Source organism: Cryptomeria japonica, chromosome 9 (assembly GCF_030272615.1).
Source record: "Cryptomeria japonica chromosome 9, Sugi_1.0, whole genome shotgun sequence".
Lineage (NCBI taxonomy): Eukaryota > Viridiplantae > Streptophyta > Pinopsida > Cupressales > Cupressaceae > Cryptomeria > Cryptomeria japonica.
Genome location: NC_081413.1, coordinates 681,739,159 through 681,755,536, shown reverse-complemented (window position 1 = coordinate 681,755,536; position 16,378 = coordinate 681,739,159). Strand labels below are relative to the sequence as shown.

The following is a 16,378-nucleotide window of genomic DNA, read 5'->3' as shown; positions in this document are numbered from 1 at the left end:
AAATACATTTATTAGAGGAATATGTATTTGATCACTTCTGCACTTTTTCATTTTTTGGTGGTTGTAGTAGATGATTATTAGGGCATCTATGCCACTTTTGTAGTTGTAGTGCATGATTATTGGGGCATCTATAAATAGGCATTAGATGTCACTATTAAATAATCACTTTTTGTCACTTATACACATATAAAATCATTTTATATTATGTTAACCATTAAATAATCATTTTTTGACCATTTGTTATATTATCCAAAACAATAACATTATACACTTAATTCACTTAAAAACCAATAAAAAGAATCATCCAGATCTTATCATTTATAAATTTAGAATGTGCAAAATTGGGTAAGATTGTGGCTACCGGATTTTTTTCCTGTAAGTGGCAAGGTGTCCAAAAGTGGAAAAACACACTCACGGAATAGCATAAGAATTTACATTTAAGAAGCACTAAAGAACTGGACGCCACCTGCACCAGATGAAGAAAACTTTTGACCGATGAATTTCAAATGAGATAATTTAAGTGTCAATTCAAGCGCATATGCTTCAATCTGATCCATTATGTAGCGAGTTCTAATGAAATTCTTCTTGGCTGTGGACAGAGTGAAAGGGTACCTCGTAAGCCCTAGTTTCGTGTAAAGTTTGAAATTATCAAATGCCCAGGTTTGTGGGGACTTGGAATTTTTGTGGTAGACTTTGCTCCGCGTTCACTTTAAAAAGCACTTAATTTTGCGTGGCTTAAACACATGGGAAACCCATTTATCTTCGGATCCTGTTCATCACTGTGATTTTGGAAGGTTTTGCTCAATGGCGTCCGAGGCCAATAATGTCACAAAACAATCCACTTCTTTTACTTCACATGTTATGAAGATCGGCATTGTGGGATTTGGGAAATTCGGGTAATTTCTGGCCAAGAGAATGAGCAGGCAGGGCCATTCGCTTATTGCTAATTCACGCTCGGACTACTCTGATGTTTGCCAGGCTCTGGGAGTCACATTCTTCACGTAATTAATTGTATTTGCCTCTTATTTTGCTTAGATTTTTGTATGCTCATTTGAGAAGGATGTGGTGACTGCAGGGATCCGAAAGAGTTCTGCAAAGAGCGTCCGGATGTGATATTGGTGTGCACAGCCATTCTGGCCACGGAATCCACTCTGCGTTCTCTTCCATTGGAGGAGCTCAACATAACTAACACTCTCTTTGTAGATGTGCTCTCTGTCAAAGAGTTTCCAAGAAATCTATTTTTGGAGGTAAACAAGTTACATCTTTGATTGGGGATTTTTTATTGGTAAATTTGTTTGTAATTTTTATCTTATTTTTTTATCATTTGAGATTTGTAGACACCTAAAAATGGTCAACGCTTGCGGAATCGTACTTTAACATTTGCGCATTGTCTCATTTTAGTTTTTTTGCGTCGCATTAACATTTTCTCTTATGTCACGCACTTGGTTTTTATCATTTGCGAGCATTTAGTCATTCTTCTGCATTCTTCATCTGTCTCGCTTTCAAATTTGGTCTTGTCGACAACAATTTTCAGTCATGATTTTGGTCGATTTTTGTCCTTGTCAATCTTGTCATATTGCGAATGATTCGTCATCGATCCTTGTCCTTTTCAATCATGTCAATTTGGTCAATTTGTCATTGATTTTTGTCAACCAATCTCAATCAAATCATTTATCAACACTGGTCATTTATCTATTCAAAATCATGATCGAATCGATATCAACTATCCTTTGTCAAGACCTAATTGTCATCCTTGCATTTCTAATTCATCTTCCAAGGTTTTATGATTTGTTCATTTAATCTTGTTTGGCATTTTCCCTCTAGGTTAAATAATTTATTTATTTATCCTAAGTCTTCTTGTCACAATTAAATGTTTATTTAATTGACTAATTAATTTCCTCTTATTTTTGTAAATTAATTAATGAATGAGAAATTATTAATTAATTTACCTATTTTTCATCAATTTCCTAATTTCCAAGTCATCATTTCTAACCTAATTTTCTAAATTCTCCTAAATTCCTAAAATGTCTATTTCTATTTCAAATTCTTGTCATAAATATTTGCATAGCAATTTGTCATAAATTGTCATAAATTGTCATAAATCCTTGCATAGCAATTTGTCATAGACATGTCATAATTTTGCTATTCTTGATTTGAATTTCCATTCAAATCATTATCATGCTAGTTTGATCTTTTTCTCCAATTTCTCTATAAATTGGATGAATTTCTTCAATCAAATCCCTAATAATCCTTAATCAGACTATCGAATTTACGCTTCTAGTACTCTTGATCAATAATCAATGTCAATCTTGCTTTCAATTATGTATGTGCACTTGTAGGTGAGATCCACAACCAAACCATTTGAAGAGGAAAGAAGAACAATGGAGCCGCATGAAGGAGCATTCAAATCATACCTTTGGTTTGCTTAATTTCTAGTTTTGAATGTTTTGATTTCATGTCTCTATTGAATGTAATTAGGATTGTTATCATTGCATTCTAGCTTTTTATGATTAGACAATGATTAGTAGTTTTTATATGTTTGTGATGATTCCCTATTTCCTATGCTACATTAATTGGTGAACCTGACGTGAACACTAACTATCTAACCACTTTATGGTGTTTTTGAGTGCTTTCAATTTGATTTTGCAGGCCAAAAACCCAAAAACAGGGTCGTGCAGGGTTTTCTGGAGACTTCTGCGCCTGTGTGAAGCAACTTGCGCCTGTGTTAAGCATTCTGCACTTGTGTTGAAGACATTCTGCGCTTGTGTCATGACTTCTGCACCTGTGTCATGAGTTCTGCGCCTGTGTAAAGTCCAGAACAGAGGTAAAAATGCAGTGTTTTACTTGAAATTTGTTTTGTGTTTGCATTCTGTTTTCTGTTTTTTGGTCTTTGGTACTAATTATCTGTGCAGAATCTTGGCATATGCATGGCAAAGACAACAAATCAAATTACTAACATGTTTTATGCAGAATCGATAGTCAAAGACAACAAACCAAACTTCTAACTCGGGTTTTTTGCAGGTTGCCTTGGAGAAACAACCAAACTTTGTGTTTGTGATTTTTAATTAGGCACTTAGTGATTTCTAAATAGGTTGGAATGAACGTGTTTGTGCTTTGATTGTTGAGTGTGACATTGGAGTAGGAGAGTATGCTCTCATCCTTCTTAGGGTGATCAGAAATCCAGATCTTCGATACCATGCTCGTGTCTTTGATTGTGTGTCTCCTTTAGAGGGTTTGCCTTCCCGACCACTTTGCTTTTGCAAGCAAGTGATAATCGTGAGAAGGGAACGACCCAAAGTGAGTACGGCTAGAATACCTTGGCATTCTAACTCACTATAAACAAATACCTGATGGGCGAAAGCTTTGAAGGAAGGGTTACGTGGGAATTGCAGTTACTTGGGAAGTGATGACCCTTGAACTCTTTTTCATATCAACATCTAAGTAGGGCCTCTTGGTCTAAATCATGCTTGTGGGACTACATTTGTTTGGTATCTTGGTGGGCTTAATGTCTCAATCACGCTTGCGTGACATCAAGGAGTAACACTTAACATAAATCCTTACTAAACACCTTGTTTTTAGAGGCCAAAAACCCTTCTAGTTGCTTGAGAAGGACAAGTTCGGATACTTGGAAGAGATACCAAGTTCACCATGGGGAGATTTCCATGGGGACTGATGCTTGGCTGCCCTGAGAAGTGAGTGTCGTGGAGGGGAGCCCGTGGGGTCAAGCATCTATGTATTCTCCTTGAATCCCATAACAAGTCTACCTCTCAAGTACCTAATGTCCTTGCCTACCATAAGAAATGTGGGAATGAGCATGATTGTCTTGAGTCTAAGTTGAAATATCTTGTATTCTTTGATTGTCAAAAGTTGAATTTTATCTTATTTCAAGAACAAGGCAAATTGATTCAAAACAAGGTTAAACACAAGAGTATTTCATCCAACAAAGTTCAAAACATCTTCAAACATGGTTGTCAAACATTTTTCAAAGTCTTGTCTCAACATTCATGTCACTTAGATCTAGGTTCATCCTAGGTGTCCATTTTGCAAAGTCATTGTCAACTACCAAGGTTAGGTTTCACCTAAGTCATACTCCTTTGCATATCAATAAGAGTCATCCATTTGCATGTGTCCTCTTGCATTAAAGTCATACCATTATCATACATTCATATTTGCATACCTTAAGTCTCTTCATTAAGCTTAAGTCATTATCATATCATATTAGTTATTTGCATATTAATTGTCCTTTTGCATATAATCTCAAAACTAGGTTTTGTCATACTTGAGTAGTCCAAATCTTTGATAAACCCTAAGTCATTGTTAAGAAGTCTTGACCTTATCAAACATTTTGTCCTTTTGTCATCAATGTCATTTGGTCAAACCTAGCTTAGTATCCAAGCATATAGGGGAGACATTGTCATCTTGTCCTTTGTCACTTAAGTCCTTTTGTCCTTTGAGGTCTAGACATCATTTCAATTTTTTAAGGGTCTCTTTTTAGATTTGCATTTCAAAAGTTTGTCAAAATCTTCAAAAGCAACCAAAAACATAGATTGCATGCTCGTCTATCGAGTTTGCATTTAGCTGTATATCATATATTGTCCTTGAAAATTTTTAAAAATATTGCATTGCATAGTGACATGTCTATTGAAACAAGGTTCCAAGCACCAATGATGCAACAAATTTTGACGTATCAACCGACAATGCCATCGAATTTTAATCCAAGGCAATCACAATTATATCCAACCCAACAACAAGGCAATATCGATCAAACTTATCATGATGATGTAAATGTCCAAATACAAAAACTAGAGGAGAAACTAGCTCAAGAAGAGGAGATATTGGAACAAAGAGTGAAAAACATTGAGAAGAATAGATCACAAATGTCCAAAATGTTTTGAAAATTTCCAGGGCGAAATCCAAATATTGAGCCAATTGATGTAAGATCTCTTCTTGAACGATCAGACATACCAGCTCTCCTCTCACAAATAGAGATGATGAAACAATTTCAAGAAAAGAGACAACATCAATTTCAACATTATGTGCCTCCACAACAAGAACAAGAAGGTGTTTACTATCAATCAGATTTTCAAGCAATACAACCAATGGTTCAACCAATTGTTCAACATATACAACCAACACAACCAATGGTCCAATTTCAACAATAAGTCCAACCAACTATACAATGTCAACAGATAGTTCAACCAATGGTGGAATATCAATGTCAACAACCACAACCAAACATTCAAAAACAAAGGTTGCAACAAACACCAACCCAAGTTTTAAACATGTCAGAACAATTGAAACAAGTCCAATATCAAAACATGACATCAAACCAACTCCTTTCCAAGCAAGTTCAAAGTCCAGATACAACTATGTCAAAACCTCGAAAGAAAGGTGGCTTTATTGCAATGATCTTAAGGAAATTACCAAGTGAGTTCTTTGAAGAAGATAAAGATAATACACCTATGTCTAGCAATGCCTCATCCCCCCATAAACAAATTCACTCTCCAGTGGCATCTATCCCTACACCTTTAGAAGTTTCCCAGGAACCTTCCATATGGTCCTCATCAAACAATACACCCAAGGATGCAATTAGCCAAGGGCTATCCATAATTGATAGCCAAGATAATCCAATTCATGATGCACATTCTTGTCACGTTTCAGAAATACAAGACCCAATGCCACCATGCACTTTATTGCCATTACCTGTTCTAGAGGACCCCATTCAAAGTCCCTCTTCCTCATGTTCAAGCATTGATTCCTTGCCAAAATCCATCACAAATGTTCAAAGTGCATTTCCTTCATCCAAAAACATTGATCCCTTGTCAGAATCCTCCATGCATATCCAAAGTCCAACCCCATGTCAAGAGGATAATTTAGAGCATGAAGAAACGTGTCTTAAAACAGATCAAGATCAAACCTTATCATCCCATCCAACTGTTGACCAGGACCCCATGTTCCCAGACACTCATGACGATTCCCCTATTCTTGTCCATCCTATCCAAAGTCCTATTGACACTCCATTCCCCGAGCAAGATCAAGATATCCCAGTCCATCCAATCCCAAACGACCCCCTTCCATTTCATGAACACAATGTCCTTTCAAATCCCATTGACATTCCAGATATCCTTTCCATCCTTTATGATGATCCCATTGAAAGTCAAGAGAAAAGCACCTTTAAAGAGGATTCCAATGATCTTCCTCCTTGTCAAGATCAAATTATTCCTTTAAATCCTCCACAAGATCCTTTTGTTCCTCCATCTCCTTTTCCTAATGCTCCATATACACTCCAAGATCGCATTTCTTTTGATGATCCCATTATTTCTCCCATTCCATCTCTTGAAGAGCTTATCATTGAACCATGTCCACTACATGATCCTAATCCCCCTCATGATTATAACGTGTCAGTGCAAGATGTTCATGAACCCTCGACATGCATAATGGGTTCTTCCACTTTGGTGAAATCTGATCCACTCCAAGATCTCATTATTTCTCTCATATCATATCCACCTCATAATGGACTCGCATCTTCTTCCCAAAGAAATGAGTATCCTACAAGTCAAGATATTCATAAAGGAAAAGGAGTAGATCTCCATGAGAAAGAACCCCTCCATATCAAAGAAGATCTTAAGGGTCATGTCTACACAACTCACTCTCAAGATGTTGGTATCCCTCCATCAAAATCAAAACATATCCCTTCCCCATCATCCCTTCCATCCATCTTAGGTCCTTATATCCCTTCATTCTCTATGCAAGGTCAGCAAAGGCACACATCCTTGAGTAAATTTCATCAATCCAAAATAAGTCCATTTCATTCCTATCCATCCATGCATTCCTTTCCTCCTCCAAGCAATTTGGATGCCAAGTATCAAGGTCATAAGTCTAAAAATCCACATGTATTCAAGGATCCACATGTCCAATATAATCGACATGTCAAAACAAAGAAAAATATGATCTATAAAGAAAAAGAAATATCCAAAAGGCCACAGAGGCCCACTGAGAAACATAAAGCAAAGTCAAAATATATATGGGTTCCTAAATCCCTTGTGCAAGCAATGCACTCCAAGGAACCACAAAAGCATGAAAAATCAAAAACCATGTGGATCCCTAAGCGGCTCCTTGAAGCACAAAAGCCTAAAGAAACATCCAACTTGGCATCCAAAATTGCTATTCCTCCATCCAAACCTTCCAAGTCTATTCCTCCATTACCTTCTTCATCCATTTTGGGTCCATATGTCCCAAAATCCCAATCTATTCCTCCATCCAAATCTCACAATCTAAGATCTATTTTTCCTCCATCAGTCCATCACCCCTCAAGGTGTGTGCCAATGTCGATCTTGCCTTCATTTGCATCCACTCAAGCCCAATTCTTCCAATACCCTATCCATTATCCAATGCATATTTTCCATCCTTCGATCCCTTTGATCCCATCCTTTGCATAAATCCTCGCCTTAGTTTCATCTCTTTTTCCATGTCCTCATCCTACCAACGTCTTTGAGCATACTTTCAAAGGTCATGGTCCATTTTTTTTTCAAGGCTACTATCCAAAAAAAAAAAAAAAGACCCTTGAGTCCTTCTTCCATCCCCTATCATGTGTCCATCTTCTATTGAAAAATTCAAAATAAAAAAAAAAAAAAGTCAAAAATACAAAAAAAGTGAAAAAAAAGGAAAAGAAAAAATAATTCGTCCACTGGTGAAAACCTGGCAAATAGGTGCCTTGGGCAAGTACCGTGATGAAAACCTGGCAAATAGGCATCATGCGTAATCTATGAACTTCTTGCACACCACACTTGGGGGCAGGTTTCCTCCTTCATATCTTATTGCCCTTCACTATCCTATCATACCATGTCATTACCCTTCATATCCTATTGTCCCTCATGTCCAGTTTCCCTTTCTACCTTTGACCTCGACAAGGCTGACGATCTTCATGAGCATCATGCATCTTGTTTGCAGCTTTCAGTCTATCATAGCTTTTGGTCATTTATCCATTTGCTTATTATAACCTTTCATCCATATTCCCTAGCTTATTGCAACTTTCTGCCACTATTCTGTATCCTACCCTGACCTTCAGCCCATGTCCCTTATCCATTCTTGGTCTTGCTTATCCTATCCATACACTCTTTTTCATTCCTTGATCTTGATCTGACATAAGGACGCAAAATTTAAACATGGTTTCAAAAACCTCTTGACATGTCCCTCATGCCATGTCACTGCTTTACATTGTCATATCCAGTCTCTTGTCCCATCACGCAATAGCCCTTGAAAATTGCATTCGTATTGTCTCCATAATAAAAGGCCTTTGTCTTCCCTCTATCCACCATCATTTCAGCAAGCCTATTTATTCACCTGTCATCTTCCTTGCCTTGCTAGACATTGGGGGCAAAATCATGAAAAAAAATCTCAAAAAAATTGAAAAATGTCCTAAAAAAATCTCACAAAAAATTGAAAAATGTCCTAAAAAAATCTCACAAAAAATTGAAAAATGTCCTGAAATAATCAAAAAAAATAAAATTGAATAATGTCCTAAAAAAACCCCTAAAAAGTCAAATAAAGTCCTGAAAAAACGAACAAAAAATTGTAAAAACTTAAAAAGCAAAACAAAAAATAAATAAATATCCCCTTTGTGCATAAGACAAATCACTGAGTATACATCCAACGACTCGCAATCCAACACTGCGCTTTACTGAAATCACGCATTAACAGATGAACTCTTTCCATCAAACCAAACATTCAAACTGATCAAAATTGTCATATCAATCAACCTCAAAATCATTTGTCCTTGTCTCTACTATCATGGGTCTTATACAGGGTGTGGTATACTCGAAACCAGACTATGTCCTGTCTTAGACGGGGTACCGCATGTCCTGAAACCAGACAGCATGATCATCCTATCAGCACTTTCAACTTTTGACAAAGAAAATCAAGGTGTTTGTTTGATTTATTGGAATTTGTGCATCTTATCTTTTTATTGATTTATCTTTGGCTTCGGTCATGTTCCTATGTTGCTCGATGATGTCACTGAGTGATTTAGAGTGACCGGGATGGTTCATGGTCCCTTTCTTTTTTGTTGTGATTGTTGTTTGTCTGTGATGTATCTGTCTTTTGCAAAAAGGGTTGCATTTCAGCTCTGGCCTTCAATGCCATGATGCTACGCATCCATTTTGCTACATTAAAATAAAGGTTCTCACCTACAAAGTGCATTACTGAAAGCAAGTTTTTCTTCGTCTCTAATTGTTCTCTGTCTAATTTCTTCTCACTAACATTTCTTCCGTCAGTCTTGGCAGTCTGTTTGATCCTATCATTTTCTATCATTCTTATCGATCAATTGGCCTCTTTTCTGCATGTTTCCGGCCAATTCCTTGAGGGGGCATGCATATGTCATTGTCAGCGTCTGAGGCATTTTCATTATTGTTCTTTGAAACAACGCTTAAAATCGCATTGTCTCAAAGAGGGGCAAAATGTAGACACCTAAAAATGGTCAACGCTTGCGGAATCGTACTTTAACATTTGCGCATTGCCTCATTTTAGTTTTTTTGCGTCGCATTAACATTTTCTCCTATGTCACGCACTTGGTTTTTATCATTTGCGAGCATTGAGTCATTCTTCTGCATTCTTCATCTGTCTCGCTTTCAAATTTGGTCTTGTCGACAACAATCTTCAGTCATGATTTTGGTCGATTTTTGTCCTTGTCAATCTTGTCATATTGCGAACGATTCGTCATCGATCCTTGTCCTTTTCAATCATGTCAATTTGGTCAATTTGTCATTGATTTTTGTCAACCAATCTCAATCAAATCATTTATCAACACTGGTCATTTATCAATTCAAAATCATGATCGAATCGATATCAACTATCCTTTGTGAAGACCTAATTGTCATCCTTGCATTTCTAATTCATCTTCCAAGGTTTTATGATTTGTTCATTTAATCTTGTTTGGCATTTTCCCTCTAGGTTAAATAATTTATTTATTTATCCTAAGTCTTCTTGTCACAATTAAATGTTTATTTAATTAACTAATTAATTTCCTCCTATTTTTGTAAATTAATTAATGAATGAAAAATTATTAATTAATTTACCTATTTTTCATCAATTTTCTAATTTCCAAGTCATCATTTCTAACCTAATTTTCTAAATTCTCCTAAATTCCTAAAATGTCTATTTCTATTTCAAATTCTTGTCATAAATATTTGCATAGCAATTTGTCATAAATTGTCATAAATTGTCATAAATCCTTGCATAGCAATTTGTCATAGACATGTCATAATTTTGCTATTCTTGATTTGAATTTCCATTCGAATTATTATCATGCTAATTTGATCTTTTTCTCCAATTTCTCTATAAATTGGATGAATTTCTTCAATCAAATCCCTAATAATCCTTAATCAGACTATCGAATTTACGCTTCTAGTACTCTTGATCAATAATCAATGTCAATCTTGCTTTCAATTATGTATGTGCACTTGTAGGTGAGAGCCACAACCAAACCATTTGAAGAGGAAAGAAGAACAATGGAGCCGCATGAAGGAGCATTCAAATCATACCTTTGGTTTGCTTAATTTCTAGTTTTGAATGTTTTGATTTCATGTCTCTATTGAATGTAATTAGGATTGTTATCATTGCATTCTAGCTTTTTATGATTAGACAATGATTAGTAGTTTTTATATGTTTGTGATGATTCCTAATTTCCTAACGTACATTTGAGATTTATTGATAAATTTGTTTAATTTTTTATTTTATTGTAATCATTAGATTTCCACACTCCATGATAGTATGATTTGAGCTTTTGGATTTGACTGTGTGTATCATTTTTCCATCAACTTTGAGTATTTGATTTTTTTTTATTATGGAATAATTTTTCATCCACAAAGTAGTTTCAAGTACTCAGTAGAGGAAAACGAGCTTGAAGCTGAAATCCCTTGACTATGAACCATGGACACAGGGGTATTCATTCCGTCAAATTCACACTGAACACAATGTCAGCCTCAACCCATGTGATGTGGTGATGTCGGAGTCTTGCACTAAGGAAGACTTGATTCCATCATGGACTCATTAAAAATCTTGAACTCATTAAAATCTTTTCAACTTCACTAATAGACCAAGAACCCATTGACTATTTTCCAATATTTAATATCTTGAATACATAAAAATTAAGATCTTTGAATACAACGTTTCATATGTTTAAACTCCTGAAACTAATTTTGATTGTTTAGGATACATCATAACAAAACAAAATTAAATTGAAATTCTGTATGATTAAATATACATTTGTTTTAAGCTGTTTGAACAGAAGCCTTTACTATAAAAACCCAGGGTCATCCCATAGATCTCCAGGTCATCTTTTAGATTTTAACAGAGTTTTGGATACCCTCTTTTTCTTTTTTTTCTGCTGTTTTTGGGTTCATTCTGTTAGACCCTTGTGTTGTGATAGATTCTTCTTCTTTCATTGCCCCAGTTGCTGAAATCTTCTGCCAATGAAGGCAGCTGCTTCCAAATTCCTGAAAAAGTTTCTGACACTTGCAGTTATTGAAAATTTTATGGGCCCCTTCCCTTTACAATCTTGGTCTTTTCTGAGCCCATTCCCTTTACAATAGGAGAGTCCTAGCCTTCTTAAGCAAATGGACTACTTAATTATTTATGAATGTTTAAAGATACATTAAATTTCCTGAAACCCAATTGTTATTGCAGGTTTTGCCCGAGCAATGTGAAATTCTATGCACTCATCCCTGAGAGCATAGGTTTTGCCGCTCTCAGGTTTTGGACCTGAGAGCGGCAAAGACAGTTGGGCAGGTCTTCCCTTTGTCTATGATAAAGTTCGCGTTAGCAAAGAGGGCAGATGTGCACAAAAGTGCAATGGTTTTCTCTCAATATTTGAATCTGAGGTAAGGGCTATCAGTTCTTTAATTACTGCATATGCTTGACAGAGAACATGGCAAGCTTTGAAATTGAAATATTTTGAAGAACACTATTCAAAATGATGAAAACTATAATATGTTTTTTTAATAATGTGGAAACAAGTTTTCCTGAAATCTGAATTCTCAACCTTATACATTGTGGAAGCTGGAAGTCTTGAAATCTACTTGTTAGCAGGGTGTAAAATGGTGGAGATGTCATGCGCAGAACATGACCGTTATGCTGCAGAAACTCAGTTTTTGACTCATACTGTGGGAAGGTTAGTTCAACTTTCAATTGCATACACAATCTTGTATGTGTCCGGAGATAGTTGGGAACATTACAGATTTAGTTTTTTACTGTCATATATAATTATTAAGGTCTTAGAATGGGTTTTAAAGATGAATAAAATCCGATCCCAACACTGTGACATTAAGCGGCTTTAATTAAGTGTGAGAATTAAAAAAGGGAATCACTTTTTTATTTTTTTGGCATATTTTATCACTATCATACAACCCCCTTGGACTCCATATCCATACCATGGCTTTAACAGTGTTGTGTGATTTTCCACAGGATCTTGTCACATATGAACTTGGAGCCCACACCCATTGACACAAAAAGTTATGAGACACTCAGACATTTGGTAAGTGTGGATTTGTTTGTTTTAAAAAATCCTAAACAATTGTTAGGTTTTACTTCTACGTATATATATAAAAAACCTTTTTGTTTAATGTGTCTAGACTGAGACTATGTCCGGACATAGCATGGATCTGTATAATGGATTGTTCCTATGCAATGCCAATAGTATGGAACAGATAGAGAAACTTGAACGAGCATTTGACACTGTGAAAAAAGATCTATTCGGAAGATTGCACAGTATGATTAGCAAGCAGCTTGTACACCGAGTCCCTGGCTCTGCACCTGGTTCTCCTGCCTTTTCTACCATGGACGCCAATCCCCTGAAAAATGCTGAAAAAAGTAAAATTCAGACATAGTTTCGAACCACCTCGACTTGGAGGCAGTTTATCATATAAAACCACTAAACATTATATTTGGATAAGTTTCTACAGTCTAATATTTACTAAGGTTCACATTTCCGCTCGGTCATTGTGATTGCAGGATTGTGCCTTTGCTGATCCAATGTGTTTGTGGGTTTGAACCTCAGTTTTGATAATCATTGGTTCATAGTTCCAGAAGCCTTTCATGTAGGACAGTTACATTGAAAAGTATACCAGACATTATTTAAAAAAAAATGAATGTAGATTAATTAATTATGAATCAAAACTTCAAATATTGAATTTAATACTTGAAATATGTGAGTGTTATAATTGATGAATGTATAAAGATTATAGAAATTCTAGAATAAATGAGTCTTAAGATGAGAAATAGTAGATAATAGATTGGAATGGCCTTATAATTTTTTTGATGGCTGTATTGAGAGATGAGTTTAGTGGTCTCAAACTAATCCTCAATTGTTAACTTGACGTGTATATTCTTTCGATTTTTGTTCTTTTGTTCCCTAATCGCCTATGTTTTTTTTTATATGTTTCTTAATACCTTGGGATGGTAGGATTTATAAATACCTTTAATAGCTATTGATTAGCCACAAAGAGTCAAGTGCTCCCAAATCAACCCTCCGAAACTAAAGAATTGTCAAATACAATAAACTTTGGTCATGTAGATGCTCCTAGAATGCTTATGTAAAAATAGGGCACTAATTGAAGTATTTAATCAAAATGATATGCAAATATAGCTCTCCGGTCAATGGCACTAATTGAAGTATTTAATGAAAATGATATGCAAATATAGCTCTCCAGTCAACACATGTGAGATACTAGGGATTTTTCTTCATACATTTCTTCATCAGATCCATCTTTAATAGCCACATAAACAACTTCCTCTGTATCCGTTTCATCAGATTTGTCATCGTTGGATTCCTCATCAGCTACTAGGCATGTCTTTCTATCTCTCCTTCTGAAGTCTCGGTGTCCTCTGTATTGGTTGTCTTTCTGCCTATTATCTCGGTACTCTCTCTTTTCACTAGATGCTTTGTCAGGACAATTAGAAGCCATATGTCCTATTTTATCACAATTGAAACATTTTAAAGGTAGCTTTCCTTTATACTTACCTTTTCCTCTCGGTAACCTTCTGGCTAATAATGCTTCAAACTCTTCTTGCTTCTTGATTTCCTCATACAGTTTGTGCACTTCTTCCATGTTCTTGCAAAATCTTTCACTTGCTCCACTGTTATTCCCTTCAGAGTACTTACTCATTCTATCATTGTAATCATCAGATTCACCAATATGAAAAGAACTGAATGCAGATTCTACTTTATTTACCGAAGACCCACTGTTATCAAAATTACCTAACTCAAATGCATGTAGCTTACCAATAGTAGCATCCAAAGAAAATGGCATGTTAGGTACAGACCTCAATTCATTGATTGCAGAGACTCAAATGACATAAGCAGATAAAAGGGTTCTCAACAACTTACTTGTTATATCCTTTTCTTCAATAGTTCCTCCTGCTCCTTTAATTTTATTGACAATCTCCTTTAACCTTGTACTATACTGGGTTATGTTCTCACCTTCATTCATTCTCATGGATTCAAGTTGTCCTCTTAGACTATCTACTTTTTCTCTTTGAACATGTTCATCACCGCCATACACAAATATGAGCTTAGTCCACATTGCTTTTGCATCATTACAACCTTCTAGGTCATTAAACTCTGAGTCGGTCAATGTTGATGTTATTTCAATCATAGCTTGAATATGTTCTTGCTTTGCCTTTATCTCTTCCAAGGTCATTGGGTTGGTGCTCGGTGCAATGTAATCATTCTCCAGATAATATGTTGCATATTCTCCGATTCCTGATAGGTGCAACTTCATCCTTTTATGCCATGTGGAGAAACTTGACTTGTTCAGCTTTGGTGCATCCCTTTTATACATCTTCGGATCTTTGCCTCAAGTACCTTTAAACTTTTTCTTCCAGAGTCCAAAGCTCTGATACCAATTGTTAAGTTCTGATACTAAAAGTAAAGTACTGATGCCAATAGCTAACAAGATGAGAGGGGGGGGGAAGGGTGAATCATACAAACTTAATAATCCATAAAATCAACAGATTCAACCTCGGTAACTTATACTTCTGCAATATAACCAAAAACTGTTAAACATGCAAACTCATAAACACATAATCATCATAACACATATAACACCGGATTTAACGTGGAAACCCAAATAGGGAAAAACCACTGTGGGATTTTGGATCCACTAAGAAATATACTCTTCTAGAGTATGCTCGGTTAAAAGCAAATCCTGTTAAAGATTACAAACACATTGCTAGATGTGACCCAGTTAAGGGATTTCCCTCAGATCTGTTAGGATCTTCACTTTTTTAGAAGTGACCTTGTTAAAGGATTTCAAACACTCATTTAGAATGTTACCTTGCTAGAGGGTTTACAAATAAGACTATTAAGTCCACTCGGTTAAGAGATTTCTCTGTTATTCAGAATAAACAATAGTAGTAAATATATCTGCAACTTCACATCTAAAATGCTAAAGCAGATTCTTATTTGCTCAAAACAATCTAGTCATAGGACTTATCTTGTCCCTCTGCTAGGCTTCCTACTCTGTTATTCAAATAGGTCTTCAAGCTTCTGTGCTCGGTAATCACTATGTAGCATCCCTGTGCTTACACTTGCCCGCATACATTGTTCATCAATAATTCCTTATTTATAAACAATTTTCTAATGATTGAATCTCCTTGATCACATTTCCCATGATCAATCTTAGCCATCAGATCTTCAATCTTGACTAGGTTCAATGTATCCTTCGATCTGAAAATGTTTTACCTTGCCTTGGGACTTGCATTCCTTTCTTGGAACTTGCACAAGGTTATTGTAGTTCAATCTGCGCTGTAGATCTTCTTGCCGATCTTCCATTGCCCTAGATCCTTAACAAACTTCATGCACGACATACCAATTGTTTATACATCTCCAGCTCATCATTGTCTTTCATTAAATAATGCTTGTATTCATCCAATGTGCTCTGTCTTTCATTGATAGTTCTGATACTAAATGTTTAGTATAGATGCCAAGCTAACAAGATGAGAGGGGGGGGGGTGAATCATACAAACTTGATCTTCCATAAAAACATCAGATTCAACCTCGGTAACCTATACATCAGTAATATAACCAAAACTGCTAAACATGTAAACTCAAAAGCATATAAACATCATAACACTCATAACACCAGATTTAATGTGGAAACCCAAATAGGGAAAAACCACCATGGGATTTCGGACCCACTAAGAAATATACTCTTCTAGAGTATGCTTGGTTAAAAGCAAATCCTGTTAAAGATTACAAACACATTGCTAGATGTGACCCGGTTAAGGGATTTCCCTCAGATCTGTTAGGATCTTCACTTTGTTAGAAGTGACCTTGTCAAAGGATTTCAACACTCAATCAGAATGTCACCTTGCTAGAGGGTTT

At 35.8% G+C, this 16,378-nt stretch overlaps 1 protein-coding gene across 1 annotated transcript; it reads left to right on the top strand.

Annotated features, from left to right (window-relative positions):
- The first annotated feature begins 470 nt into the window (after window positions 1–470).
- On the top strand, window positions 471–13,182 carry LOC131073889 (arogenate dehydrogenase 2, chloroplastic). The gene is given in 7 exon segments (XM_059211178.1): window positions 471–1,001; window positions 1,076–1,247; window positions 11,683–11,745; window positions 11,748–11,889; window positions 12,082–12,166; window positions 12,460–12,529; window positions 12,627–13,182. Coding segments are annotated over 7 exon segments (984 nt in total). The 5' UTR covers window positions 471–804; the 3' UTR covers window positions 12,882–13,182.
- Window positions 13,183–16,378: the final 3,196 nt, after the last annotated feature.